Below are 15,105 nucleotides of genomic sequence, written 5' to 3'. Positions count from 1 at the left end.
TTGCTGCAACAGGAACAGTAAGCCACTTACCCTTGCATTCAAAGCTGCCACAGTAGCAGAGTGGTAGGAAGGATCCAGGCCACTGACAATTTCTCTCAACTCCACAAAAGTCTGCTGACTGTCTCTAAGCTCGGTGATAGAACTGTTCATGATCACAAGCAAAACTTGAAGTTCACGATCTCTGTCTTGCAAGGCGCTCACCCACGATGCCAAGTCATTGTAACTCTCCCAGTTGGTTTGCAAGAGTGTGACAGCATCGTATAGTGTCTTTGTACACTGGTTACATTCTGGTGAAAATTAACAACAACAGGCTTGGAAATTTTTGCACTTGTACATGTTGCAAGGGACTGTAATGCAATTGTTCTGAGGATGCAAGTAATTTCAAAGTCAATGTTACACTGTGAATAAAACACAGTTCAACTTCTTGATTTTTGGACTTTTGACAAGGTAAACCTCATCTTGAGGTCTGCAATTAACCCTTTAGCGGCAGCGCCCTCTATTATCGATCATATATGATCAAAATTGCGTGTACGTCGGCTTTCCCGCTGTTCCTATAGCTGTTCTGACGATGAATGAGCTGATTCAGCCATATATTGCAAGGGTTTACCCTAATAAGGCAATATTCGTTTGAATGATGTCATTTTTTTCCGAATAAACATGAGCCGAGGCTCTCCGAAGTTAGCGTGGGTTATCATGTATACGATCTTGAGTGTAGACTTCCAACGCAGATTTCTGCGTGATATAAAGAATTCGCACAGATCGAATTTCTTCTAAATCACTGTAAAAATGAGCGACACTGACGACAGCAGCGACTACCCTAGCAAAAGTTCACCCCGAGGAATCTGAATATGACGATGGTTTTTGAGCAGGATGATAAAATAGGTGAGTTTCAGTGATTTATTGCCGCAGCGTATTGAATTGAACGTGAAAAAAATTCAAATTGACGGATCCACGTACTGACATAAACGGACATTTTGGAAAAAACTGCATTTGCGAATGAAAAAAAAATGAAATGTCAAATTCTAAAAACGCACGTTGTTTCAAAATATTATGATCTCATTATTTTTGGCGACTTTTATTGGCGTTTTGTAATTTCTGTGGGATTTTGCGAAGTTTTCAAAGCCGTTACTCAACTGACAGTACGCAGGTCAGCGTAACAGAAAGGTCAATTTGTGTGACGCCATTTTGTGTTCACTGCTGCGTTAGCAAGTGATTCCGCTTTGATGAGTACATGAATTGTGATCGGCCTGTTCATAATTTACCGTTTTGAAGGATATTTTACTGTTTGGAGTATTTAGTGAGCTTGGTATGTTTTTTTAATCCGCTTTTACGTCTCCCCGCCGTACCACAGGCGAGGTACATGTACGTATGTGATGTAAACAACATGAGCACGTGGCGATCCGTCGCGATATCACATTGAGGTTTGAAGGTCACTGACAAAATGTATTGAGGTTGGCAGCTTATTAGTCCCCACGGACACCGTCCGGGGGGACTTATAGGTTTGGTCATGTCCGTGCGTGCGTCTGTGCGTGCGTGCGTGCGTGCGTGCGTGCGTGCGTTCACGCAGATATCTCAGAGATGCAAGGAGCGATTTCATTCAAACTTGGTACAAGGATTACTTCATATGTCATACAGATGCACGTCGATTTGTTTTGTGATACGATCCAATATGGCCGCCAGGCGGCCATTTTATTACGATTTTTTCATGTACAAAGCCATAACTCAGACATGTTTCAACCGATTTTATTCAAAGTTGGTACAAGGACACTGACCAATGTCATAGATATGCATGTCGATTTGTTTTGTGATACGATCTAATATGGCTGCCAGGCGGCCATTTTATTACGATTTTTTCATGTACAGAGCCATAACTCAGACATGTTTCCACCGATTTTATTCAAAGTTGGTACAAGGACATTGACCAATGTCATAGATATGCACGTCACTTTGTTTTGTGATACGATCCAATATGGCCGCCAGGCGGCCATTTTATTACGATTTTTCATGTACAGAGCCATAAGTCAGACATGTTTCAACCGATTTTTTTCAAAGTTGGTACAAGGATATTGACCACTGTAATAGATATGCATGTCAATTTGTTTTGTGATACGATCCAATATGGCTGCCGTGTGGCCATTTTGTTACAATTTTTTTCATGTACAGAGCCATAACTCAAAGATATCTCAACCGATTTTATTCAAAGTTGGTACAAGGACATTGACCTATGTGATACATATGCACGTCAATTTGTTTTGTGATACGATCCAATATGGCCGCTAGGCAGCCATTTTATTATGATTTTGTCATGTACAGAGCCATAACTCAGACATGTTTCAACCGATTTTTTTCAAAGTTGGTACAAGGATATTGACCAATGTCATAGATATGCATGTCATTTGTTTTGTGATATGATCCAATATGGCTGCCGTGTGGCCATTTTGTTACGATTTTTTCATGTACAGAGCCACAATACTCAGGCATATCTCAACCGATTTTATTCAAAGTTTGTACAATGACATTAACCTATGTCATACATATGTACGTCAATTTGTTTCATGATATGATCCAACATGGCTGCATGGCAGCCATTTTGTTACAATTTGTTCACGTCCTTTGGACACGTACGATTTTATTCACCAATTTTATTCAAACTTAGTGCAAGGACATTGACCTAGTCATACATATGCACATTGATTTGTTTTGTGATACAATCCAATATGGCCGCCGTGTGGCCATTTTTTTCCCGATTTTTTCATGTCCAGAACCATAACTCAGACATGTATCCAGCGAATTTATTCAAAGTTGGTACAAGGACATTGACTTATTTATACATATGTATGTCGATTGGTTTCACAAGGTGGTCAAATATGGCCACATGATGGCAATTTTGTTATGGTTGTTTCATGTCGAGAGCCATAACTCTGGCAAGTCTCAACTGATCCTATTCAAAGTTGGTACATGGACATTGACTTATGTAATACATATACGGTACATGTTGATTTTTTAAACAGTAAGATCAAATATCGCTGCATGGCGGTGATTTTGTTACAATTTTCTAATGTACAGAGCCATAACTCAGACATATTTCCACCAGTATCATTCAAAGTTGGTACAAGGACATTGACCTATTTCATACATATGCTCGTCAATTTGTTTCACGTATTGTAGCAGTAACATGTCAATTATTGAAGTTTTGTAAGTAGGCTGATATATCAAGAAATACTGCACCAAATTTCATGAAACTTTGCACAGATGTTAAGCTCACATTGCTTTAACATTGAAAAAGACATTTATCAGTGTCATTTTAATTAATTTGTAATTGCATATGTAATGAACTTTCCTAATTAGAGTGATATAGCCACAAATTAATACAACGTCAAATTTGATGAAACTTGATACAGATGTTGATCTCATAGTTTGTTGTAAATACTGCATCAAACTTCATGAAATATGGTACCAGTGATAATCTATTAAGTATAAGGATTGTATGCAAAAATTTTTTGCAACACCCTGTTGATTAATTCCTAGTTGACTCATTTTATGAACTTTAGGATGGTGGCCTACATTGGTTTTATGTTTTCATCACATGGAACTCATTCTTGGCCATTGAGTGCCATCTGTATCAAAGTATTTTTATCACAGACCTAATTAATGAAGAGGACTCTATCCTCTCTGAGGACTTGTAATCAAGTACCCATTAACAAGTGGGGACTGTGTCATCAACGATGACTTGTTGCTTTTTGGGTCGCTTCGTTCAAATTTCAGAGAAACAGTCGTCCGCCTTGTAAGTTTTTACTAGTTACTGGCAAATTCCAGACTGGTGCTGGTTACATCTGCACTCGATCAATAAACAGCAAACCCGGAAGTTGTACCACTGTTTACAAATTGAAATAAAAGACCCGAGAATCTCAATAGGCGATTACAGAAATTCACTGTGGGGCAGATATTCGCATAATAATAGAACACAAAATTGTCTATCAGTTTGATGTTGTAGTGTTCGATATCATCCATTTTATTATTTCTTTTCTGATCATTTCTTTCCTAATCTTTTCAAATTTCCAGAGTGTATCTAAGATATGGATATTCCGGCCATGGTGATTTAGACCCAAGTCTGTGGGGATCAATCTACGGCATCTTACCAGACAGGGAATCCATCATCTGACACATGCTATCGATTTTTTAAAGTTATTCTTTACATTGGAATTGATGGGCCAGATTTGTGAGTACACAAATATAGATGCTCATCACCATGTGCAAACCCGGCAAAGTTATGGGGAACCTGATGGAAGCTGGACTGACCTTACACCAGATGAATGGTACAAGTTTATCGGCCTTCTAATATAGGACTAAATCAAAAGTTACAGCTACTGTGCCTTTCAATCAATAATAAGAGACAATCAGATCAGGGGGTGATTCAGAAAGTACAATATAAATTTGAAAGTGTGATTTTGCCCATCCCTGTACTTGCGTCCATGTTCAGATGTGCTGTAGGTGGTTGATGTGATACCTATATATATTTTGATATAGTTTCAAACTTCATTGCATGATATGAGTCAAGTTGACTTACAAATCACAAAATATATTTTGATATAGTTTCAGACTTCATTGTATGATACAAGTCAAACTGACTTACGAAACAAATATATTTTGATATAGTTTCAAACTTCATTGTATGATAAAAGTCAAACTGACTTACGTAACAAATACATTTTGATATACGGTAGTTTCAAACTTCATTGTATGATACAAGTCAAACTGACTTACGAAACAAATATATTTTGATAGTTTCAAACTTCATTGTAAAACTCACCTGCTGTAATGCCCTACCTTTTGCTGCTGCTCATCTGTATAAGGTCATAGTTTGTTAGATTGACATGATTGAGCCAGGCTGACTAACAAATCATAAAGGCAAAATTTATGAAATGTATTTTGATGTAATTTCGAACTTCATTGTATAATTCATTGGTGTAAGGTCAATGTTCATTTGTCATGATGTGACATATGACTCAAGTTGACTTACAAATGAGAGGTCATGGAATGAAATATATTTTCATATAACTTCAAACTTCATTGTACGATTCATCTGGTGTAAGGTCATAGTTCCACCGTCAGGATGTGACGTGACTCAAGTTGACTTACAAATGAGAAGTCATGGAATGAAATATATTTTCATATAAGTTCAAACTTCATTGTACAATTTATCTGGTGTAAGGTCATGGTTGATTTGCAGAATGTGACGAGACTCAAGTAGACTTTTGAAATTTTGTTTTTTTTTGAAATTCCAATTTACTGCCAGTCATGTGGTCAGTTTTTATTTCATCAGTTCAAGGTTATATGTATATATTAGTCTAGGGTAATTCATTTGTAGTGTAGCAAACTGAGCAACATGAGCAATGTCTGCAATATGGCTTTGTCCATTCTTTCTGACAAGTGTCTGAACTTGAGATAGAAATGTGGATGTAAAAGTTACAGTTTTCTGAATCTTTAGCAAGGGACTGATGTATGTTTACCCTTATGTTCTCATTTGCATTTGTTATCATTTACATCATTCTGTTTCAGTGTTCACTTTCAATTGTGAATAAGAATTTACATTTGTATTATCAATATAAGATTGGATCAGTACTGTTTTTATCTGGTTGCAAAGATACAATCATGTACCATATTTGTACATGAAAGCATTGACAAAACTAGCATTGCCACAGTATGTGACCAGAGTTCAGGTCATTGTAAGCACTGCCATTTACTCTTCTGAAATATTTCATGCTAAAACTGGAACAAGATAGAGTAAGAAAATGTGTGTGTTCATTATCAACTAAAATGTTATCTATGCGGAAAAATGAATTCCAATGTGTTGTCACGGCTATGTTTGTCGCTTGCAATTTTTAGTTAGAGACTATCATATCCTAAGGGAACAAGGAAGGAAGGATTACAAGGAATGTTGTAAAGCTTTATTTCCTGTGTTCAGAATTTGTTCAGAATTCATTCAAGTGTGATGTACACACATTATACTTGTATGGTGAAATAAAAAGGTTTGGTTTCACTCATACATATAGTGACTGTGTGTATTGATATGTTTGCAAGATTGTTAGCTGACATGCTTGGGCCGGGGATTTTGAAGTCTTCAGTCATTGTAGGTAACACATATGATCCCATTGTGACCTTACATCCTGATATTGTTGGTGGTTTGAGTCTACTGATTTGAAATTACACCAGCCAATTTGAAACTACACCAGCCAAGCTGGACATTTCTACATGTGTAGTCTCTCATGCTAGAAGCAAAACGATTCATTTTTCTCCACCACAAAAATGAGAATTGCTGAATATTGAATGATGCAAATCAACAAATAATACCAGGATGTAGGGTCACACAGGGGTCATAGATATGGAAAAATATCAGCACATAACAAGTATGCAGTCTTTATTTACCTCTTTGAGTTTTACAACTCCACAAGTGCCCATTTTGAAAGTTTGCTTTCATGAAAACCGAAACCCTGTACGGTCTCCCCTGTCCCTGGGATATATTATCTTGGTCCTCATATCTTGCATATATAAGGAAGATTTACATATAATTTGCATATAAATAATCAAAATGAGAATAATTATTGGTAAGAATATTGGTATTTGTTCAGAGCTATATGATAAAAATTCAAAAAGGACAACATGGAACATGAAATAAATTATGACCAATCAAAATCGTTCTTCAGTTGACCTGCCTTGCCTAGCAGTTGTATGCATACAGGTTATCACGCGACTTGTTAAATCAACTGTAACTTTTTCATTTTTCACTATTTTCTAATGGAATTTTTTTCTGGTAATCCATTGAAGTGCACATATTTCATCACCAAGCAAATTTGATGAAGAAATGATTCGGATAATAGTGAAATAATGGTATTTTTCTCAAAAATTGGGTTTTTATGGCGGCCATATTGGATAATTTGCATATAATCTGCATATAATTAGCATATTTTTTGGTCTTTCAAATATATATTTTGACTGCTTGCGACAAGACCAACTTGATGATACCTCATAACCCCACAGGTATCATGTCAAAATTTTATCAGTAAGTAGGTGTTTTGGGCATACATATTTCCCATGCTTAACCATTGGGCTGCTAAAGGGTTTTAAACCCATTCAATCCTCATTTGCTTTGCATACATTTTGTACAGCTAAACCAATAGCATTTAGACTAACAGCTAGATATCCACAGATACATACAATGTACTGAAGACATTTTCTGGAAACAGTCATTATCACAAGTTACATCTTGCAATGTGTATTCCTCTGAAAAAGATTTTCACTCAGACCTTCATAGCATTAAGAAAGCCATTTCACAACCATGGTTTGTCCCAAATCCATTGTTTTCTATGGTAAAGTTGGACCTGTATACAGGGAACTGGGGTTGAAAGCATTAAGAAAGCCATGAAAATGTACAGCCATTCCAATACAGGGTGTATCATTATGATGACAAAGGCTAGGAAAGTCTGTTTGTGGTCACAATATTGACCAGTCTGAGAAGCAAGATGTGATCTATGACAACGCATGGAGACATATACCAGTAGGATCTTACCAGAGCAACCATTGATACTAAAGTCTACCCAGGTTGGTAGACACTCTCCACATTGCCTTCCGCCAACGCCAGTCTTACAATCACACTGTCCAGTGACAAGTTCACACTGTGTTATGTCCGGGCCTTCTGTGCCGGTGATATCACAGTTACACACTGCAAACAACACAGATCAATGAACTTCATGAAATATACCCCAACTGATTGGATCAGAAAGAGTGACGTCATTGTGTGAAGTGAAAGCCACGATTGGTTTACTGGGAGACCTTATCATCATGTCATTTATATCATACTCAGCAAAGCCAGGATCAGAGTAGGTAATGCGTGGAATATATTGGTAAAGTCGACTTTATTTTGATGTATATATGTGCCTTCACATACATCTAGTTATCAGTAATGTTCAAAGTAGGTAATGCGTGGAATACACCACATGGACAGATATTTAGACTCTCACATTTTTTACCAACTTGTGAGGGCTCATTTTGAAGCTCTTGATAACATTTTTCACTGTCTTATTTTTGTGACAAGCAAAAACTTCATTTTTCTTGATAGAGTTAACACAAAGATGGTGGTCTTTCTGAATTTCAAATATCAGTAAATTTTGGGTAATTTGTCTTTTTAGCACTAAAATTTACATAGTGATCAATGATTTTTATTCTTGATTGTGGAGGAGAGTGGTGAAAAACCATTTGAAATTTCTCTGATGAAAGTTTCAGAAAAAGTTTGAATTTCTGAGTTTCAAGGCTAGGCATGTACTACCTTGACAGCATTTTGTGTTATTTTCATAAGAAGCCTGGATATTATTCATGAACTCAACAGTTGGAATAGAGTATTTGAGAAAAAAACAGGACAGCATAGAAAGACTCACTTTCACATGCTCTGTATGGCAATCCCCATTTGCCAGGTGGACACTGATCGCATTTGTTTCCCAGAGCATTTCCGGTCTGACATGAGCATATCCCATCGTCTTGACACTGGAGACTTATGGAGCCATAGGGATTACAGCCACATTCCAAGCATCCGGTACCACTGCTGAATCCGTAGTAATTCTCTAAACAAGCATCACACTGTCTTCCGTTGACTCCTGGTTTGCATGGACACTGTCCGGTCATGTGATCACACAGCGTCCCAGTAGATCCAGTTGGATCACACGAACAGTCTGACAAGAGAGGGCTTCATTTTAGATTTCACAATGCATGTATGAACAGGTTGAAAGGGCAATGTGCTGTCAGATACAGTTGGCGAAGTTCACGTTTGAGCTTTTCTCCGACCAAACAAGTCATTATAAATGACACAGTCCCCAGCTGTACTTTAGGTGATTTGATTAGATTGAACTTAAAATAATGTATCGATTAGAATGTGTGACTGGTAAGCATAGATATACATATATATAGTCTTAGCTATACATCATTGCACATTCGTCTCTTTGTACCAAGTTAAAATGTAATTGGTCTTGGCATGTCTGAGTTATGTCTCCAGCCTGACAAAAGTAAAACAAAATGGCTCTCAGGCAGCCATATTGGATCATATCACACAAAACAATTGATGTGCTAGCTTCTGTACTTCATGATATGCCTTTGAGCCAAGTTTTGTTGAAATCAGTCCTGGAATTTCTGAGTAATGGCTCTGGATAGACAACAAATAAAACAAAATGACTAAAAGATGGCCATATTGGCTTATATCATAAAACAGACTGATGTTCACATGTGTGTCTTGGCACGAAGGTAGAATGAGAATCAAGCCCTGGACTCTCAGGTCACTGCTATCTTGTGATAAAGATCTGAAGAGGTGTTTACAACGTACAACTTGTGAGTCAGCTTCAGTTACTGAGAGCATTACGATGGCTTGAAACCAACAAAGGTTAAAACAAAATTGCCACTAGGCATATTATTCAATTGTATCACAAAAACATGTCGATATTCAGCTGTATGTAACAGTACTATGTCCCTAAGCCGAGTCTGAATGAAATCAGTCCAGCCATGTGGTGGTCGATCTGGATGACACACTTACCTTGACAGTTTTGAAGTGATGCATTGCCGAATTTTCCATCGATACATTTCTCACAGTTGAATCCTGTGGTATCAGACAAACAGTTGACACACTGGCCGGTGGTTCCATCGCAGGTGTCGGAATTTCCATTGCATTCACAGGGACTGCAATATCCATCCGGTAACTGTGGCTCACCATAGTAGAAAGGCTCACATCTGGATTGACCAGGGAAACAAGAGATTACAGCTTCAATTTTGGATTTACACTAGACAGTGGTATGAAGTGAAACAACACAGTGAGTTTACTGAACAACCAACAGACGTCGTTTTTAAAATCTTACATTGAGGGCAAGTAAATTTCCCCATAATACAGTTCATAATAAAACATAATATTTACAAAAAAAATGATCTTTCATGTTTTCATAATGATATGCATTCAAAAACTAATTCACCAACGGAAAAACCTAAAATAAATTTTCTCACAGATACATACAGATGACTGAATACCAATACGTTCTTCCACAAATCAACATAACATATGATTCATTGACCCTTGTAATTAATAATTCACAAAGATATTGCTCATAAAATTATGATAGATCGATCATATAAATAATCCGAACTTTAAAGGTACATTATATTACCATGCCCTGCCCGTCGCATTTTGATTGGTCTAGCTGAACCACGTGACTGACCACAAATACACAGTAATGGTTTGTTTACATGCCCGTGAATATGAATAATAAGATTAACAACTCAAAGTATTGTAACTTTACAGCTGAAACATAAATCATAATCAATTACAAAATAAAATGGAGCACTTGTTGGTCAAGTTGAGATACTTTTTTCTGAAAACATCTCCGGATTTGCCAATTTTTTACAGCGCGCGTGACAGTGTGTTAATTGCGTATTGTTCAGTTTCTGAGGCCCAGTTGTCGTTCGCTCCTGAAATTTTCGGAAATTTTGACGGTTTTCTTGGGTTCGCTGTTAATATAATGGAAATAACAGACTCCGCTCTGACAATTACATTTATTTGTGGGCGCGGGCTCAAGGAAAGCCAAAGTAACGGGCTCGGCAAGCCTTGCCTGTTAATGTTTGGCTTTCCTCTCGCCCTTGCCCACAAATAAACGTTTTAATGGTCAGCACGTCGCCCATTATTTCTATGATATTCTCTCCCCAAATCTCTACCATTGCATCATTTTAAGTGACTTACTGATCACAAAGAGGTCCAATATGTCCTTCAGAGCAGTTGAGACAAGTGACCACGCCCTCTATTTCACTACACAGGGTTGTCATTGACTTTGGAGGTGAACATGGGCACTCTTGACAGTCTTCAGCTGTGCCTTGTGTGGCATCACCATAGTAACCATCGGAACAGAGTTCACAGTTGAAACCTTGTTGAAGACAAGATGGCACTTGAGACAAGTTCATGGCATAGCAAAAATCACAGTACAACTATTTATGGCCCCTCTATCCTCTGTGTAAAAATGTCAGTGATTGTTTTATATGATGTTAGACAATGGAGGGGGCAAAGCTCTTTCTACTGTACTGTGACCTTAAGACTGACTGACTCACACAAAGACACACAGAATGATGACATCGGCCCCTAAATTTGTCTTTGCCACACAGGGGCCAAAAATGTCGAGTTCGGACATTTGCATACTGTTGGAATATTTTCAATATTTCAAAACATGCCACATATGATACAGCATAATCTCTGCACCTAGCTGTACTCTCCAGGGCTAACATGACATTCTTCAGTAAGAACTCTGACGGTGAACAGAAAGAAAAACCACCAAGAAAATTATAACACAAGATTACCTGTGGTACTGTGCAGACAGTTGAGACACTGCCCTGTGTTGACATCACACTCTGCACTATGACCATTGCACTCACAAGGAACACACACACCAAAGAATTCATGATCTGTTTGATTCTGACGATAGTATCCAGGTGCACACTCCTGTGAATCAAAATCATGATAAATGCAGCACATTCAGTTATCTGAGATTATTTTCCAAAGAGAATTAACATGTCAACACTTTTTTCCCCTATGAACAAAACGGATATAAGAATATAAGGCATGATTGAGGAACAGTGGGCCCGTAATTATGCTTAATTTCACAAATCAATGTAATCCTTGGGCTTCAAGTTGCTTAACAAACCAATGGCAGGGCCCTCTGAGAATACCTTGTTGCTTCCATAAGGACAATTGCATCCAGTGTACACGTTTTCAAAGATGATAGTGTGTTTGCGTTTCTTACCTCACATGATGACCCAGTGTATTCAGGTCCACATATACAACTCTCTACAGCGTATGCATCGTCAGCCATAGGATCATAATCTATGCCTCGACCAGTTGCCTTGAAGTAGCTGATTTCACCAATGCTATATCAAATCAAACACGCATGAGAATCAGTTTGATATTACGATAGAATGCTTGTCAGGAACAGATATTTGGACACTTAAATTTTTTAATTTTTGATAATTCTTTTCTGATCTACCACTTGTGAGGGCTCATTTTAAAGCTACTTGAGTAAGAAAAATTGTCACCGTCTTACTTTTTCAAATTGAAAATTTGAATTTTCCCCATAGAGTTAACACAGGGATGGCAGCCATTTTGAATTTCAAATATTGGTAAATGTTTGGTAATTTGTTTCTCTAGTACCAAACTTTGCACAGGGGTCATTGATCGTTACTCTTGATCTGGTAAGATAACGGTTGAAAGTCTCACTGAGGAAAGTTTGTTTGGTATAAAAGTGTAAGTCTTACTTTCGAGGTGCATACTACCTTAATCTTATTTCTTTTATCCCTGCAATGTCGACATGCCTAAAAGATGTACTCTTAAATTACCTGGATGTGTGCTCAGCTGAGAATAAGTTTGCAGGGAAAAGGAACTTGGAGACATCTGTAAGTGTCTTCAAGAATTCTGATCTTGTAATATTTTGGTTTGTTCCTTCAGCTCTCCAATCCCACTCGGCCATGACGATAGAAAACATCTTGGTTTGGTTGTTTTCCAAAGGTGTTAAGACATGCATGTATCTGTTACCACGACCCTGAACAGGGACAGAAATATCAGTTTAGAATTACATCTCAGGTGGATTAAGTTTGAATGAAAACTAAACGACTGAAGATAAAGCAGCTGGTCCATGCACTCAAAGTCACTTTAAATCCAGGGACTTTCAAGGTCTTTTTCAGCAACTTTCCAGGACTTTTTGAGCTCCAAAACACCATTTAGTATCATTTTCATAAATCATTTACATATCATTTTCAGGATATCAAGATTGATAATCTTGCCATTTTTGAAAACTGTGGGTGGATTAACAATTTCCAGGACTTTCCAAATGGTTGTTTTGCTGTCAAAAGGTTGTCTGAACAATATAAACAAGAAGTGAAAATAGAGGTGGCAACCAATAACAAACAAACATATGTTGTATCTGCTTCACCACCATTGCGGTTCAATCAGTAAGAATGTTGTAGTCAACCATGTTTTGTCCATGGTGGCGCTGTACAGACAGGGTGAACAGATAACAACCCAACAGCAATAGAAAGCTTCAATACAGGACTTTGTCAACAAAGCAATAAGGTCTGCTATGTATAGGCTTTCTTGACCAGTAAGTGCTTATTTCATGACCATTTCTGGACATTTTTGGAGGAAGAAATTGTATTGTCTACATATTCTGGGGTCTGTAGGCCCTATGCCTACATGCTCAGAAACAAACTCTATTGCAACATGAATTGAGTGATGGGTCACTTGATGTTCATTCATCAGGACTGTCTTAATATTTTCTCAGGTTTCATTCAAAAATATCACAATAACATTGAATACCTTTTGAAATACACATGTACTGTAAGTAGAGGAACATATTATGTTTAAAGATAAAGCTTATGCAATATACTTCAAATGTATTCATACACAGAAAATGAGCCTAAACTGTGTATCTGATTGAATAACCAGAATGTTTGCATATCCAAACAAAATCTCTGTCCCCAAGGTTTCAGATAATTAACGGTTTACTGTATTTTTTTTAAAACATCTCAATAAGTACTCTTCTTAGCAACAACAATAAATATTGTCACAATAACTGACAACACTTCAGGGTCAGGATTAATTTACATTAGCAGACTTGTCCTGTCCATTATATACTCTCTTACAGACATTATCTGTATGGAGAGCTCCTGGAAGGCATGGCGATCCCACTACTGACTACATCTATTGATATCAAGCCATATGCCTTTGTTGTTGAATGATCACTAAGCAAACATAATTCTCACCTCCACATAAACTGTCGGTTGTTCTGTGACAGTTCCAGCAACATCCGACTCAAAATGGAGACTAAATGTCAAACTGCTTCCGTAACTTCCCAATAAATTTCCAGTCAATGTTGTCAGTGGTAGCCAGTAGCTGTCAGTCGTCCCTAGTAAACTCTGCGATAGGTAACTACTGCCCTCTATAGTTGAAACGGATGCATTGACGTCGACAGGAATATTACCACTACTGTCCCCAGCTATCTGCCAGTCCAAACGACTGCTTTCATCGGTTGGTAGTGAGTACTGAAATATACATCAGAAATAGATTAGAGCATTGAATTGAAGAAATAAACATGCATTTTAAATCCCATACTACATTCTTTACAATGTGATGTTGAAAAAACTGTCACTACTTTACATTCAAATTATTATATTGATTGTATTTGCAATTGACGGATTGTATTTGCTATAAATAGAAAATAATTTTAGAGTTTCCTTGTTGTGGGAAGATGAAGAGACAAAAACTTTCACAAATCTGAGGTCAACAGACGTGATTAGAATAAAGCATCTGATGGCATTGCAAGATGTATTACACATGTACAGTGTTCTCACCAGAAAAAAAATTTTGTGGGACATTTTGTCCCGCTGACCAAAAAAAAGCGGGACAACGGATGATTTTTGTGAGACAATATATAAATATGTTAAAAAAGTCAAACTGCAAATACGAACCTTATTCTATGCATGGAAAAAATAAAGGACTCAACAACTCATTCAACTTAACAACTTTTTTGTAAACATTCGGTGAAAATATCAACTGATATTGAATATCAGTGCCTTTTAAGGGGTAGACCCACCTTCCTTGAGTGATTTTGGTCATTTTTTGTTTTATGGTAAATTTTGAATCTGTCTAATATGGCCTTTGAGTGGATGATAAGTTTGAAACCATAACATACTCGGAAATGAGTTAGATTTTAACAAAAATTAACATTGTAGGCCAGTTCGCGTGCCGTGTTTTTCTTATGTCTTAACGGTTTCCAGATTAGTCAAGGCTATCTCAAGAGCGTAAGTAGATTACGTTAATTCCGTCCGGAGGAGTGCGCATGCGTCAGTCTTCTTCCCAGCTGCCGGCAGGAAGTATGTCGCGGCTACTGAACATGCTGAAGGTAGCCGTCGATTACAAAAGCATGGTCCACAAAAGCGAAATTATCAAGCATATGGCCGGGAATGAGAGAACAGTTAAAATTGTCAGAGTTACAGTCAGGCTTAAAACTCCAGTTTCCGATGCGTTGAAAATGTGTAAAC

The 15,105-nt window shown here is 37.5% G+C and overlaps 1 protein-coding gene across 5 annotated transcripts in view; it reads right to left on the bottom strand.

Annotated features, from left to right (window-relative positions):
* Positions 1–15,105, bottom strand: part of LOC139121555 (laminin-like protein epi-1) — a 64,235-nt gene that overhangs the window by 27,959 nt on the left and 21,171 nt on the right. For all 5 annotated transcript variants that reach the window (XM_070686558.1, XM_070686559.1, XM_070686560.1 and 2 more), the window contains 9 exons: positions 13,828–14,106; positions 12,406–12,608; positions 11,817–11,940; positions 11,374–11,515; positions 10,766–10,946; positions 9,575–9,768; positions 8,433–8,723; positions 7,568–7,720; positions 31–287 (listed from right to left, as the gene is read on the bottom strand). In XM_070686558.1, the coding sequence (XP_070542659.1) occupies positions 31–287; positions 7,568–7,720; positions 8,433–8,723; positions 9,575–9,768; positions 10,766–10,946; positions 11,374–11,515; positions 11,817–11,940; positions 12,406–12,608; positions 13,828–14,106 (1,824 nt within the window). The remainder of the gene's footprint in view (positions 1–30; positions 288–7,567; positions 7,721–8,432; positions 8,724–9,574; positions 9,769–10,765; positions 10,947–11,373; positions 11,516–11,816; positions 11,941–12,405; positions 12,609–13,827; positions 14,107–15,105) is intronic.

Source organism: Ptychodera flava, chromosome 21 (assembly GCF_041260155.1).
Source record: "Ptychodera flava strain L36383 chromosome 21, AS_Pfla_20210202, whole genome shotgun sequence".
NCBI lineage: Eukaryota > Metazoa > Hemichordata > Enteropneusta > Ptychoderidae > Ptychodera > Ptychodera flava.
This window is presented reverse-complemented; position numbering and strand designations above follow the sequence as displayed.